Here is a 14,112-nt window from a genome sequence, read left to right on the forward strand (position 1 = left end):
CACTTTTGCTGCTTTTGCCATAGCAAGAGTTTTTTGTTATATAAACACTATAAAGTTATTGTTTTGTTGGTCTTTAATGAAGAATACTTAAAAGAAAAAAATGCAGAGAATACTTGCTTGGAATAACTACCACCCATTGCAGCAATATTTACTTTGCTTAGTCTGAATGCTAGTATGATTCCAAAAACTTCAAATAAGGTGAATTTCATTGTAGAAGTTTTATTCATGTAGTTACCTCATATGCTGTTCCTTTGCAATTGCAGCAGGTACATTGCAGTACTGCTCAGTGAGCTTATTGAGTGCTGCTTCCTCTTGGGCGTTACAGAAGTTATCACCCATTATCATTAGACATTTTTGGGTTTAGGTGACTGTGGTATTTTACATGATGACTTATCAGAATGAGAAAATAGTGTTTGCAGAAATGAGGGTTTAATGTAGAGGTCTAGGGAAGGGGACTTACGACATCAACAATAACTTCTCCAGAGATCCATATTTTTAAACCTTAATTGAATTATGATAACACTTCCTAACTTCAAAAAAGATTAGGACCCTGTTTAAGTAATCTTTAAAGAAAAAGACACAAGATGAATAAACCTAAATAGAAAATAAAATAAAACAAATTCTTGATTAATCTTTTTTAATGATGAGGAGTTTGGCTATGGAAAAACTAAGATGACTGTCATGGATCACATATGAAATCTGTGGTCTCTAAAGTTGCAATCTAATGCTTTAGCCCTGAGATAACCCTTCTTTGAAGAGTTACAGGACCATTTTGAAAATAAGAAGGACAATGTAATTTCTGTAATGCGTCTGCTAGTGGAGGCTAACTTGTGGTTTGAGGGCTGCATTTTGCCCTCACCACTGACTGTGCTAAAAAGAAAGTGATCATAATATTAAAAGTGTTCTACAGATGACATTAATTCATGCATTAGATGTCAGAACCTAAGGGAACTTTTATAACCAAATACTGCTTTCCCACACATAATTGCATAGCTCATAAGAAGAAGAAAAGAGGAAGCTAATCTAATTTGTGCAGGATTGGTTTATAGATTAGTATAGGACCAGTCCTTTGCTCTAGTTATGACATGTACTACAAGTTGTGGAAATGGTAAGATAGGAGACATCTGTGCACAAACACTTCATAATGTAAAAATCCAAATGGGAAGTTTTTGTCTCTTACATTTTGCCAGGGAGAAAAAGGCAGAGAACAAATCCAAAAAACTGTTTCTTTTGTTAGCAGCTTTTCCAACTGTAAGGGCTATATTTTTGTTTGGTTGTTTTTTTCCCATAAAACACAGTTTCTTGTTACATTTGAATGTATAGGAATCCCAGCAACAGGTTGTAAAAAAAAAAAAAAAATCTTAATTTATTTTTTAAGTTTAATTTTTTAAGCCAACTTTATGATTTAGGTATCTCAAATACATGCAGAGAAACGATTCCAAAATATAATTTGCACATATGACACAGGTGGTAGCAGCAGCATCTAAAAAAGCTCATCTATAGAAATAAGTGTTTGGCCATTTAGATAGTGTTCACAAACCATTTTATTTTGGTAGATATACTATTAATATGTCTTCAGTTGAAGTGGTCTTTTCTAAATTCTTGTGATGGGAATCTCTTGTGATCGCTGTCCTTTGAAATAATATGCCTGAACATCTGTGATTTAGAAAATTCTTAGTACTTTTTTTTTAGTGTTTCTCTTAAAATAGCAGGGTAAGGTAGACCCAGTAGCCTCCCAAGGGCATGCATCAATTTCAAAACTGTAAAATCTTTATGTGAGATTGATATGTCTGAACACTGTAGATGCATGTACAGTTAGCATTTGTTTTTCCTCTAATGAAAAATTACTTCATTTTAATGAGGAAGGAAATGTTTTAGTGCATGGTTTTATACCTATAATGCTCCATTGTTTAAATCTGGAAGACAGTGCATACTACATGGTATTTGTTCCATCATTTAAAACGTTTGAAGTACACATGGGGCAAGCAGTAAGCTTTTGGCAATGTTTACATATGTTTATTTCAAGAAAGATGAAACTTTAAACATGTAAAGATAGTTGTGGGGACTGACTTGTGACCTCTGAATTGGACTCATTCCCTTTGTATTTATTTTTATTGTCCATTAGTATTCTCTTTAATATATTTAGAAAGCCACTGCTAGTGACTGCGGTTTTTCTCAGATGAAAATTGAAAAATAGGATTTGAATATGTGAACATATGAGATTAAATTACACTTTTGCCAAGAAGGCATGTTATCCATTTTAGAGCTGCATTCCAGAATGAATTACAACTTTGTGCTTTCATAGGATCCTCATTGGTGTCAATTGTTGATTTATTTCCACTCTGACAAATCTGTTCTATAGTATCATTAGCACCAAATGGCATCATCATTTCAGCACAGGTGCTGTCTTTTCTGTGTCTGGTAAAAGAATCACTGGTCATGTGTGCTACTTTGAATGGTCATTAAAGTGCTTTGAGATTTATGTGGATAAAAGGCACTGTATAACATGAAGTTTAATAATATCCTCACTAGGGAATATTAATGACTTGAAAAGTTAACCTCAGTTACCATGGTCTAACTGTGAAACTGTATTTGTAGTAAATATGGAAAGGTAAAGTATTGCTTTTAGAAATCAGGGAAGTGTCCGATTGCATCTATTCTGATCCTTATATTTTCATAGCAACAAATTTGCAATTTCAGCTGTGTCGAGTCTTCCTAAGTACACCTGAAGAGCCCCTTCACTTGTACCATATTAATCAGAAAGGAAACTAAAGATGTATTAAGGTCTCACTCATCTACCAGATACAGAGGCAGAAACCTCCTATTCTTCAACTTACATACCCTTCCATATAGCATGGTTCTCTTGGAACTGGTGGTGTTTATTTTAATTAGGCAGATATAGCCACTGTTTTTCAACAAAGAATCTCTGCTCCTTCCACCTTTCAGAGACTCATGATGTTCTGTGCTATAAATCAACAATGCGAAAGCACCAGAATATTCTGAGTTTCCAACCAGAGAAACAAACTATTATACTGCTTTATTATCATTCTTGTAGGACACAATGGCTCTTTTCTTACCATCTGAACTGTGAAATGACTGAAGCTATCAGGACTTCTTCCTACAGGTATCCATCTGATTGTAGCTTGAGTTTGGAGAAAATCAATTTGATACCAGCCTTAAATGCTGTCAGTGCTTTTCTCTTTTCTCTTGCCCTTCATCAAAAAGTTCAAAAGCAAAAAAAAAAAACTTAAGAGAAGGAAGAAACCCTCCTTAAAACAAAATTTTGGAGCTTTTCACTGCGACATTCTTCTCAAAAAAATGGGAGCATTCAGAATCAGCCTTTCTTCATTTATGCCTTGGCTAGTCACTAATTCACTTATACAGGGAAATCATGTTCTGATATCTAAATATTTTAAATCAAAGAAGAAAAGATTCCACTGGAACTGTATAAACTGCCAAGTGGAGATGGTTTGCAATATGGACTGAATGACTGCATTTATCACCTGTTAAATCTTTTTGTCCCAGCTGTCCTGAACTCTTTTCTGTATTTTCTCTGTCTGAGTGTATTTGGCAGCAGAACACATTATTCTTCCAGATAGTAGCAGCTTCTGTTAGTCTAATGGTAATTTTCAAACAGCTTTTCGTATGTTTTTCTCCTATTTAAGAAACTTTCTCCTTCTTAGGTCCTCAATTATTAAGAACTTTATTTAGACCAGTAGCATCCTAATTCTGGGTATTATTCTTAGTGAAAACAACATTTATAATAGCAGCTGCAACAAATAAAGGATTTGGGAAATACATAAATTCTTGTATAAGGAGGAACTCCTGCAGTGTTTTTTTGTTTTAAGATAGATAACAATTAGATTAAGATGGATAACTTAGGCTCCAGCAAGTTTTTGGACCTTTCATGACCTTGTATTCCTTGACAGAAACATCTGACTTGGATGCTTCTTGCAATATGTCTGTGCTGCAGGTTCTCATTTAAGTAGAAAACAACTTCTTGCAAACGTTGTGTGAATAGATGTAATGGTTTAAGTCACAAAGCTTCTATACAATTTATTTAATTTCAGCACAGGTATATTCTGGTCCTGGAGAAAAAGGAGACAGGGTTGTATGGCTTGAAATATCTCTTGTACATATTTTCCAAGATCAAAAAAACCACTGATGCTTTACCAAATCATGATCTTGAAAGAAATGTTATTGAATTCCTCTTTTACCATGCCACAAATGGGCAGCAACAGATGACCTGACATTAATTCCTTTGTAGTGTTCGTGTGATATCACAAAGCATCTGAAGTCTGCTTATGTGGTTTATGATGTCACAGAATTCCTGGAAAAAACTATTTCTTTATAAGTTACTGTAGCTCATCAGTTGTTCTATATATAACTTTCACAATAGCAACCATCTGTTGAGAGCCAGGCCACTCCCCTCTTTCTTTTTTTTTTTCCTTCATCACATCAAATTAGCATGAGGATGATTTCATATACATATGGTTTGAATACTGCTAACAAAGCCAGAATGAACTCTGCAAGCCACTAAAGGAACCTTTTAGTAGGCTCTGAGACACTGTCCAGAAAATTTTGTTTGTTTTCAGTTTTCAAACTTTCTGAACAGCTGAATGATGATACTCCAAAGTTGCATATGTAAGATAGCAAAAAAACAAACAACAACAAAAAAGGCTTATTTTTGGATGGAAGATGCTGACAAGTTGTCATTTCTGTTGCTGTGTGCTTTGCATCTACTTGTGTGGTAAAAGTAGCAAAGCATGGGGGATTATGACTGCAATTAACAGGTCATAATCACATCCTATTTAATAGTTTTGATTTTTATTACTTTATTCTTCCTGTAAGAGTTCTAATAGAGCTTTCTGTATATGGGAACTGCAAAGTGGAGATAGAATCATATTGTAAAAAGGAGTATTGGTGTATTGATTAAAGCTTGGTTCTACTCTGAAGGACTTTATAAAAATAGCAATTACATGAAAAAAGAAGTTGTGGAGAGAAAAGAAATGGAATTTCTGATGACCAGTCCAGCAGAATCTGTTTGGAACATGCAAAAACAAGTTGTGGCTAGCATATTGCTATAGGCAATAAAGACCTAATAGGCCAAATATTGCCCTGAGCTTTTGGAACTCAGAGTCCTGAAATTACTTTTATGTTTAAATTTTTTTGCCTCTGTTGGGGTTAAACAGGTGTGACTAAAAGCACATTTTGAAATACATGAGGTTTTGCTGCATAGTGAAACTTAAGTTTGCTTAAGAATGCTTATTCTGAAGTATGATGATTTCTTCTGCTTCTTTCATAGCAACCTTTATTTGTGCTTCCTATCTAGACCTGTATTGATATTCGATCTGGCTTAGACTTGTCTGCAGTATAGTGTGACCGATGCCATGACTGTAGTACAAAATGTCCTCAAATATCAATTCTGTTGAGGAGAACGTCCTTAAATATTAATTCTGTTGTGGATTTTGAGCTGGAAGAACAAAATATGCAGTCCTGCTTCACAGAGCTGCAAGTAGTAAAATTATAGCTCTCCTAGTAAAATAAGTGAGGCTGGCTCTGATTATTCATGGAATGAGAATTGCTGAATAAAATACATTTTAACAGCATATGACTTTTTCTTAGTATAACTGCATTTTAAGTATGTTTGGGAATATTTTCTTGATTGACAGCTTCCCCTGAGCCTGTTTATTTTCATTCCTGTGTTACAGCTCACTGCCCCTTCATTTGTTCAGCTTCACCTCTGAAGATAGCATAGCATGTGACTGCACTCTGATGCTCTGATGCTCATTTGACAGGATTGTGAAATGATCCTTAGAAACCAGGCAGTTAAGCAGAGCCAGTAGCTTGCCTATATTATTCCAAAATTCCTCATCTGTATAAACTAATGATCAAAACTCCCTCTCCCTCTGAGCTTGGCTTTATTAGGTGAAGCAGCCCAAAATAAAATAGTGCTAAGGCTGTAATTTCATTACAGAATTTTCACCAACAACTACAAGCATACGCTATTCCTTCACACCACCTAGTTGTTCGCATGCTGTATGCTGCCATTTTCAATTATTCTAGCAGAACTGCTTTTTACAGCTGCGCTGTGACTGAATCAGGAAACTGATCCAGGTTAAATATCTATGGTTTGCAGACTTTTTTTTTTTTTACTTTTTCTTCTTTGAGCTGGATCAGTTCCCAAAAACAATTCAGTTGTGCTGGCACTATTAAGGCTGGAAAAAAAATATTGGGAAATTGAAGGGGAGACAATTCAACCAAGAGGTATAGCTGTTCCAATTATTCCTGGTAAAGGAATATTCAGCTTGCAGTCTTTCTGTTAAGAGCTGTCCTTTCTGGATTAACAAGACAACAGTTTCAACACATGCAATGAACAGGCTATTTTAATGTCTGGAATGTTTCATACCAAAGCAGACTATGGAAAAAAACCAATGTGTTGGTATATCTAGTCTGAATGACAGTGTATGCCTAGATAAATAATTACTCTAGAATAAGAGAGGAATAAAGTATAGACAAGAGATTAATGTACACAATGTAACCAGGATTTTTTTATCTTCTTTTTAAATGGCTATAAATAAGTATAGATTTAGCTGCTAACTCAATAATATTTACTTATTAATTTATTCCATTGCCCTATTTTTCTGCACGTCAAGTATTTATGCCCTGATAACAATGTAGTCATACTTGTTATAGTTTATAAATAAAAATACTATTTGTATGGTATACTATAATCTCCATATATATTCTAAAGCTTTAGCTGTTTATAAAATTAGGGTAATAAGGAATTCTTTTAGTTTTAAGTTTCCAACAACAGCTTGATATAACTAAATGAAAGAGGCTTTGTATGCTTAAAGATTTTTTTTATATGTTTAAGAAAAGAAAGGTACATGTGTGATGGCATGTGGACATTTCAAATCTAAAATTAAATATCTGAAAGCTGTTTAAAATTTTCTGTTCTACATTTCAAATATCTTGGGAACACCACTAAAGCCATACTAAAGCTGAGCATCTCTAAAAATTGACCAAGAATTTCCATGTGTCTTGTTAAGGAAGTATGGCAGTAGCTATTCCAAATAAATATATTTAAAGCCAAACCTTTTATGAAAACTCTGTCATGCCACATAAAATTCTGATACTGATTTTGCCAAGTTAAATTTTTTTCATAAAAGTAATGAAAATGTGAAAGTCTAAAACCATATAGAAAGCCCTAGTCTTAGTTACACTGGTAGCTATCTAGCAAAAAAAGATTAAAAATGGGCTTAACGATGAGGAAACTGATAACTTCCTGGAGATCAGGAATTAGTAACTTTCCATCTGGTCAAGTTGGCCTTTTCTAGTATTTCTCAGTATTCCTTAGCATAGTAAGGCCAGCTGCTTTCCTGATGTACTCACTGTTAGAGTACCTTGGAACAAAGATAGTTGCTTGGTTGTTTGCACCACAATTTGTCCAGATCGAAGTTATCCAAGTATTGGGCCAGAATGTGAGTGCCAGGTAAATGCTTTTGGGTTCTTCTTGCATATTTATTACAGGTGCAACAGCTAAAAAACTTGATAGGTGATTTTAATTCCTAAATTATTGAGCTATAAAAAGCAAAATTTATTTTTTAAATTAACATTGAGGACTCTTCCTATCTTTTCATTCTAGACACCAATGAATCAAGCCTCAACCCGATCTCACTGCATTTTCACTATTCACATCTCCAGCAAGGAACCTGGATCTGCAACTATCCAACACTCCAAGTTACACCTAGTAGACCTTGCTGGATCAGAGCGTGTTGCAAAGACTGGAGTTGGAGGTCACTTATTGACAGAAGCCAAATATATCAATCTGTCATTACATTATTTGGAACAGGTAAAATTGGAATAGAGAGAAACATTTCTCCCTTTGCTACATGCCTGTTTAGCAATGTGCAATGTTTTGGAAATCTTGATTCCAATATTCAGTTAGTCTTCGGATATTTATTGCAGTTTTTTAAAATGTTTGAGTTGATAGCTCTTCTTTTGAAATAATGTATTTTAATTTAGGAGAAGCTTAACAGTTAAACAGTAAGGTTATAGTAGGCATACAGGGTTGTATTTAAAAAATAGTTTTCTTTGGTTTTTTGGAATACTACAGATATTTACAGAACTGCAGCTGTATTTCTGCTAGAAATGTTTTTTGTCATCTTCTGCCCCTTCCACAGCTGGGATCAGGATGTGTCACTCAAGAATAATTGAACCTAAAAGTGATGGGTTTTTATTTGGTTCAGGCATTGTAATATGGTAAAATATTAGGCTTTTCTCTCACATATAGTTTTATTGCTCTACCAATGTGACTCTTCAATCTCTTTGAGACAGGAGTTACCTTTGTTAATGTATTTATGGAGTAACTACCATAATTGGTTTTATACCAATAAGACTCGCAGATGCAACTGCAATAATAATAATTAATAATAATAATAATCCCCACAAACCTTTATCATTCAGCTGTTGTTACTGAAAAAGGTTTAGCCTGTTGATTTAAGGTATACTAAAATCCCTATCCTTCTTTCAATGTTGCTTTTTATTTTTCCTCTTTGGAAAAAGCAAATATTGAGAAAGTAGATTAATCCTGACTGATCTTACTAATTTTTTTTTTAAAAGAAACAAAGAATGAGTTTAGATAGCAGTGGTGACTGGAGACTTTGAAGATGAAGCATTCCAGTAGAAAGGTTTGGTTAACAAATGATGATGATTGTTACTATTAACAATAATAATAATTATTATTATTGGGGTTTTTTATTATTTTTTTCTCCATTGATCTGATATAATCATTTTCCCTTCATGACTAGACAAATAAGATGTTGCATCTTAGGATCCTTGTAATTTTTGTGAATGTGGTAAGTGTGATGGTGGAGATTGTTCGCACTCACTAATATCTTCTTTTGTAGAATCTCTTCTTTTCTTTCCACCAGGTTTATAGGCATTGTCTATATTCCATAGCATTCCTTCCTTTCAGGTATTTCTTTTTGGCTTAGTATTTGTGGCATTGCTAAAAGACATTTATGCTTATTTATAAAAGCTTAGTGCATGTTACACTTATGTCTCCTGATCTCCTGTGATATTTTGTATTCTAATGCCATAGAACACCAAGCAAGGGTAAGAAACACTTGGCAATCAATGAAATCTCTTTTGTGGATGCTGTGCCGTTAAGTTGCAATTGTTGAATATTTTCAAGTGTGGATTTCAGACCTCACACCTGTAAGAGAAATGAAGTTCTTTCTAAGATTGAATATATAATGTTGTTTTCATAGTACAGCAAACACTGTTCCTGTTGCCAGAAATTTGTTATGTTTTTTTAAATTCTGCTGGAGAATACAGTATATTTTTTCCTAAGGCTTCTTTAAAAATTTTTATATACAACAATAGCAGGTCTGTGAGGCTGTCATTCAGTGGGAGAAATATGGGGGATTGAGAGGGAGGAGAAGAAAAAATGCTTAACTCTAAAAATCAGATTTGTCCCTTTTAATTTCTACTGCAATATATGCATTATTTAGTAAAATATGCAGTTAAAGAAATCCATTAAAACAGAAAATTTTGTGGGTGTCTGTATGTGAAAATTCTTTAAAATTATGATTAGGAAATATAACTGATTGTTCCAGTTACTGGGAAGAATATTTTTCATTTTTGTGTTGTGTGTTTTTCTGTTAATAAGAACAAATCTCTTAGATTTCATTTAATCTGTGATCACAGATATTTAATCTGTCAAAAGAAGAAGCTCAAGGCACAGCAGGTGGCAGTCAGTCATTTACTATTACACTGAATTTTTTTCATACCCACCATTTGTTTAAATTTTACCTTGAAGAAAAATGTCTGTATTTCAGTTGTACTCATGGGAAGTGATAAGGCTAAGTGATTCTAAAATGAACATCTTCAGAATCATACAAATTCTACTTAGGATCCTTCTTATTTACTGTATGATTTTTATGTATTTATAATGCAACACTGCATGCTTGAATTTAATGTGTGTAGTGTGTTTTGAGATACTCAAGGTTGAAGTGGTGTAGAAGCATAAAATATTGAAGTTTTGTCATGCAACTTTTAACTCCTATTTTAGAATAAATACAGTTGGAGATAAGCACTTTGGGTTCTGTCTGGGATTGTGTATCGTTCGTTAATAGAAATGTTTTCTAATACTGAATAAAAGACCACTGAAAACAGTAAAAAATATCTTTCTGTTCGGTGGGAATTGGGCCATTCAACCTTGACCTTGCAGGGACTAATATTGAAGTACAAGGATTCCTCAAAGTCAGCTTATTTACATGCTCGACTATTTCGTTATCTATGGGTGGTTTAGTGTTGTGTTATGCCATTTCTAAACACCTTGCATAATAAAGTAGTCATGTAAAATGATTTGTGTCAAGATGACAATGAGAACACAGTTCTGTGTTATCACACTTGATCTGCTTGTTAAAGATCCACTATGCGTTAAAAAAAATCTTCAAATAAATCAACTGCACTTTTTCTCCAAGTGGCCTATATGTCTAGAGACAAATGAAGATGAGATAGTGTCATGCAGGTGATCTACAATGGCAGTAGGGACAATTCAATTTTAGTGTCCACAGCAATTAGATGCTAGTTTTTGTTGTCCATAAGATGTAGTAGCATGTTCTGGAATTGCAACGGCATTTTTTTGTGTGTGTGTAGATATTCCCCTCTGATACACAACATAGGGTATCTTGGGCCAAATTTTGAGTTACAAATTAAGTGATACAGACATATGAATTGACACTATAGTGAAATTAGAACTGTATGTATATCCCCAAAATTATAGAACACAATGTTCCCACTGCTTTGATGAATATGCCTGTTAACTGTCATTTAACACATGATCCATTTTGGGAATGCAGAAAGATTATATTGGTTAGTGAATGATTGCTACCCACACCTACCAAATTTTTTGCTAATAAAATTTGAAATCACTGCCAGCCATTAAAGGCTAGATTTACTCACATCCTATAGAAAAGGTAATTTTCTGTTTTTGTTGTTTCCTAATTAACATATACAGACATTAGAGTAACAGAAAACCCAGGAACTTTTTAATAATTTAAAGTGAAATACATGCATTTGTTTCTAATTAGCAAATTGTGATTTTTTTGGATGAATTATTTCCAGCAAGACCTGTAGTATGTACTGGAGAAAAGCATATGTTGTCCAAAAAGTAAGAATGCTTGTAATTAGCTGCAAGACACCAGCAATAGAGTTTGGATTTTTTGCTGTAAGGACCAGAGCTTAAGCTGATAAACTCTACTACAAGTGGGAGGTGGGATGGGAGACTTAATTGACAGAAATCTGAAGAGTGGGGTGGTGTGGGCAGGAATCTGGAAGGATTCTCAATATGGATCAAAGGCAATGTCAGAGGTCTTGTGATTGCAAATGAACAGGAGAAAAAAAAGGAGACCTCTGGAGCAGGCATATGGCTTCAGAGCATGTGGTACACTAAACTGCAAGATGCAGATGTAGCTGATAGCTCTGATGCACCTCCAAATCCTCATGTCCTGAGGATGCTCTGAGAACATGTCCTGGCTGCCTGTTGGCATGAGGTACTGGTGCAAATCTGTTCCCTGTGTGAAGTTACTGCTTGCACAAAGGATGTGGACAGGAACAGGGACTCTTGGGCACACTTCAGATCATATCATAACCACTTGTGAGCCTCATGCCTTCCTTTATACTTAACAATATTTCCAAATGTTTCAGTGAAGTTATTTGTGAGTGATTGTACCTGCTCTATGCTATTATGTTTCATATAGGATGCTATTTTACAAAAAGTGACAATATTTCTGACAGCTTCAATGCTTAAAAAATTAATTAGGTCTTAAAGTGGTTTGTTTGACCCACTCAAAATGAAACTTTATAACTTAAATTATGCTGATTCGAATCAGCATATTACAGTCCTGGTTCAGTAATATTATTAAGGTCTTTTAAGCTTAGACCAAACAGTATTTAAAAAAACAAAAACAAACCCCCAAAACCCAAACCCCAAACGTTTTTTTATATCAAAAGCATAACAACACCTTATTTTTGACCATGTAAAAATGGTTGGCTGTTAGAAGATCCAGGCTCAGATCCTGTACAGGTGGTCTCTGTCACTTTGTGAAGGAACATAATTTCCCTCTCCCTCAGATTTCTCCTCTTTCTATTCCAGATTCCTTGATTGGATTGTAAAGATAGATTTTGTGATTTAGGTGAGGTTTTACTAAACATGCTCAAACCCATCATCTTCTGTGTTATGTGACTGTCACATGACAGTACAGTGGCTTCTGCATCATGGCAGCTGGTCACATAGTTTTTCAGTGCCGGTGTGTGGAGGTTCAAATTCTACCTGGCCTACAGACTTCCCACATGAACTTCAGAAAAAATGAACTTCTCTGTAACACAGTTCCCATTTTTAATGGAAATAACATATCTTCCTTCTGGCTCTTTTCCCATTTTGTCTATTGAGATTGTACTCTCTGTGTGGCAGAGGCTGGGAATGTGCTTATTAATGTGTAAGCTAGACTACTATGAGGTTTCTATGCAATATTATAAACTAACAGAGTTACAGCATATTTCCATCTAGCAAGTTGTAATAGATGAGATTTGAAAACCTTGATCCAGGAATGGGTTTCCAGATTCCTTTACAAGATGGTAATTTTCATATTATGTATTCATCCCTCTCAGGGTTGCCAGTGTAAGATTTATAGTAATAAATTTTAACTGTCTGAAGAGTTAAGAGTAACTAGTGCCAACAAAAAAGTTGCTACTAAATTTTCTAAAATAAAAATTTTCTTAAGTGCAAGGTAAACAAAATATATGCTGGTGTGTAACATTTATTAAAGGAAAAAACAACTCCTAATTATTTAGGACAGCTTGCACAACTCGTATAGCTACACTTTTTCAGTACAGTGCTTGGCCAGGTAACAGTTCAAATCTTTTATATCACAACAGATCATGAGGTAATCTAGCTTTTTATTTAATAATAATTAGGTCCCATAATGTAAACGCCTGAGAAGGGAAACTGAGAATAGTAGGTGTACAATTTCCTTTTTGGCCAAGGCATATATATTCTAAACTGAATTATTTATTTCCAGCAGTACATTGTAATCATGCACCCTTTTATCTGTGTTTTACTTTTCAAGACATTTCTCAGAAATAAATGTATTGACTCCTCTAAGAACCACGTGCTTTAAGAATCTGTGATTTTAAAAGCATGCTTTAGCAAATATTAAGGAAGTTTTTACTTGAATACTATCCATACTTTATTATTATGATAGAACAAATATGAAGAAGATTTTCAGTAAGTTCCTGTGTCTCAAGAAAGTCTGTGGTTTTTACATTATCGTGTTCAGTTTCCGTGTTGCTGAAAGGCTGTAAAGCTATGTTATGATAAAATTAAATTTATTTGGTCTATCAGGTCCAGCTCCTACAATGACATATAAACACACAGAAATTTAAGTTGAAATTATTTCAATAAAATGAGTGGGTTTGCAGCTAACTGGGTGCATAAGTGTAGTTTTGTTATATCAGAAGTTTAGGTTCCTGAGCAGATTGGTTTTGTTCTTTTTGTGTGTCAATCATTAATAGACATGTGAATTTAAAAGTCTTTTCCATTTTTACTATTGTTCCAGGTAATAATTGCCCTTGCAGAGAAAAAACGATCCCATATTCCTTACCGAAACTCTATGATGACCTCAGTGCTAAGAGACAGCTTGGGAGGAAACTGCATGACTACCATGATAGCAACGCTCTCTATAGACCAAAGAAACATAGATGTATGTTATTTCTATCTATTTTCAACAAAAAAGTTTTCAGTTCTCTAAAGATCCTGTACTTTTGAGTTTTATTAGAGTTTACAATTCAAGTGTGTATGCTTTTATTCTTACCCTTACAAAAAAAAGTTTTAACTTTGTTTCCTGGAGGTAATTTTATCAGTGGAAATTGCGGTAAGATGTAGACAAATCCTTTACAAAATGTACTTTTCTCTAAGTAATCTCAAGTCAAAGAGCTTGCACCTAGTAATGAACTATATATTGTTTCTAAATTTACTGTTTTCCCGATGAATAAATCTTTGAGTTATGAAAATGCATTTCCAAGGAATTTTCTACAGGACAT

General features: G+C 34.2%; 1 protein-coding gene across 1 annotated transcript in view; it reads left to right on the forward strand.

Moving 5' to 3' along the window:
• KIF6 (kinesin family member 6) overlaps positions 1-14,112 on the forward strand; it is a 185,482-nt gene that overhangs the window by 42,986 nt on the left and 128,384 nt on the right. The window contains exons 7-8 of the mRNA XM_069800369.1: positions 7,649-7,855; positions 13,629-13,772. Of these exons, the coding sequence (XP_069656470.1) occupies positions 7,649-7,855; positions 13,629-13,772 (351 nt within the window). The remainder of the gene's footprint in view (positions 1-7,648; positions 7,856-13,628; positions 13,773-14,112) is intronic.

Source organism: Haliaeetus albicilla, chromosome 13, assembly GCF_947461875.1.
Source record: "Haliaeetus albicilla chromosome 13, bHalAlb1.1, whole genome shotgun sequence".
NCBI lineage: Eukaryota > Metazoa > Chordata > Aves > Accipitriformes > Accipitridae > Haliaeetus > Haliaeetus albicilla.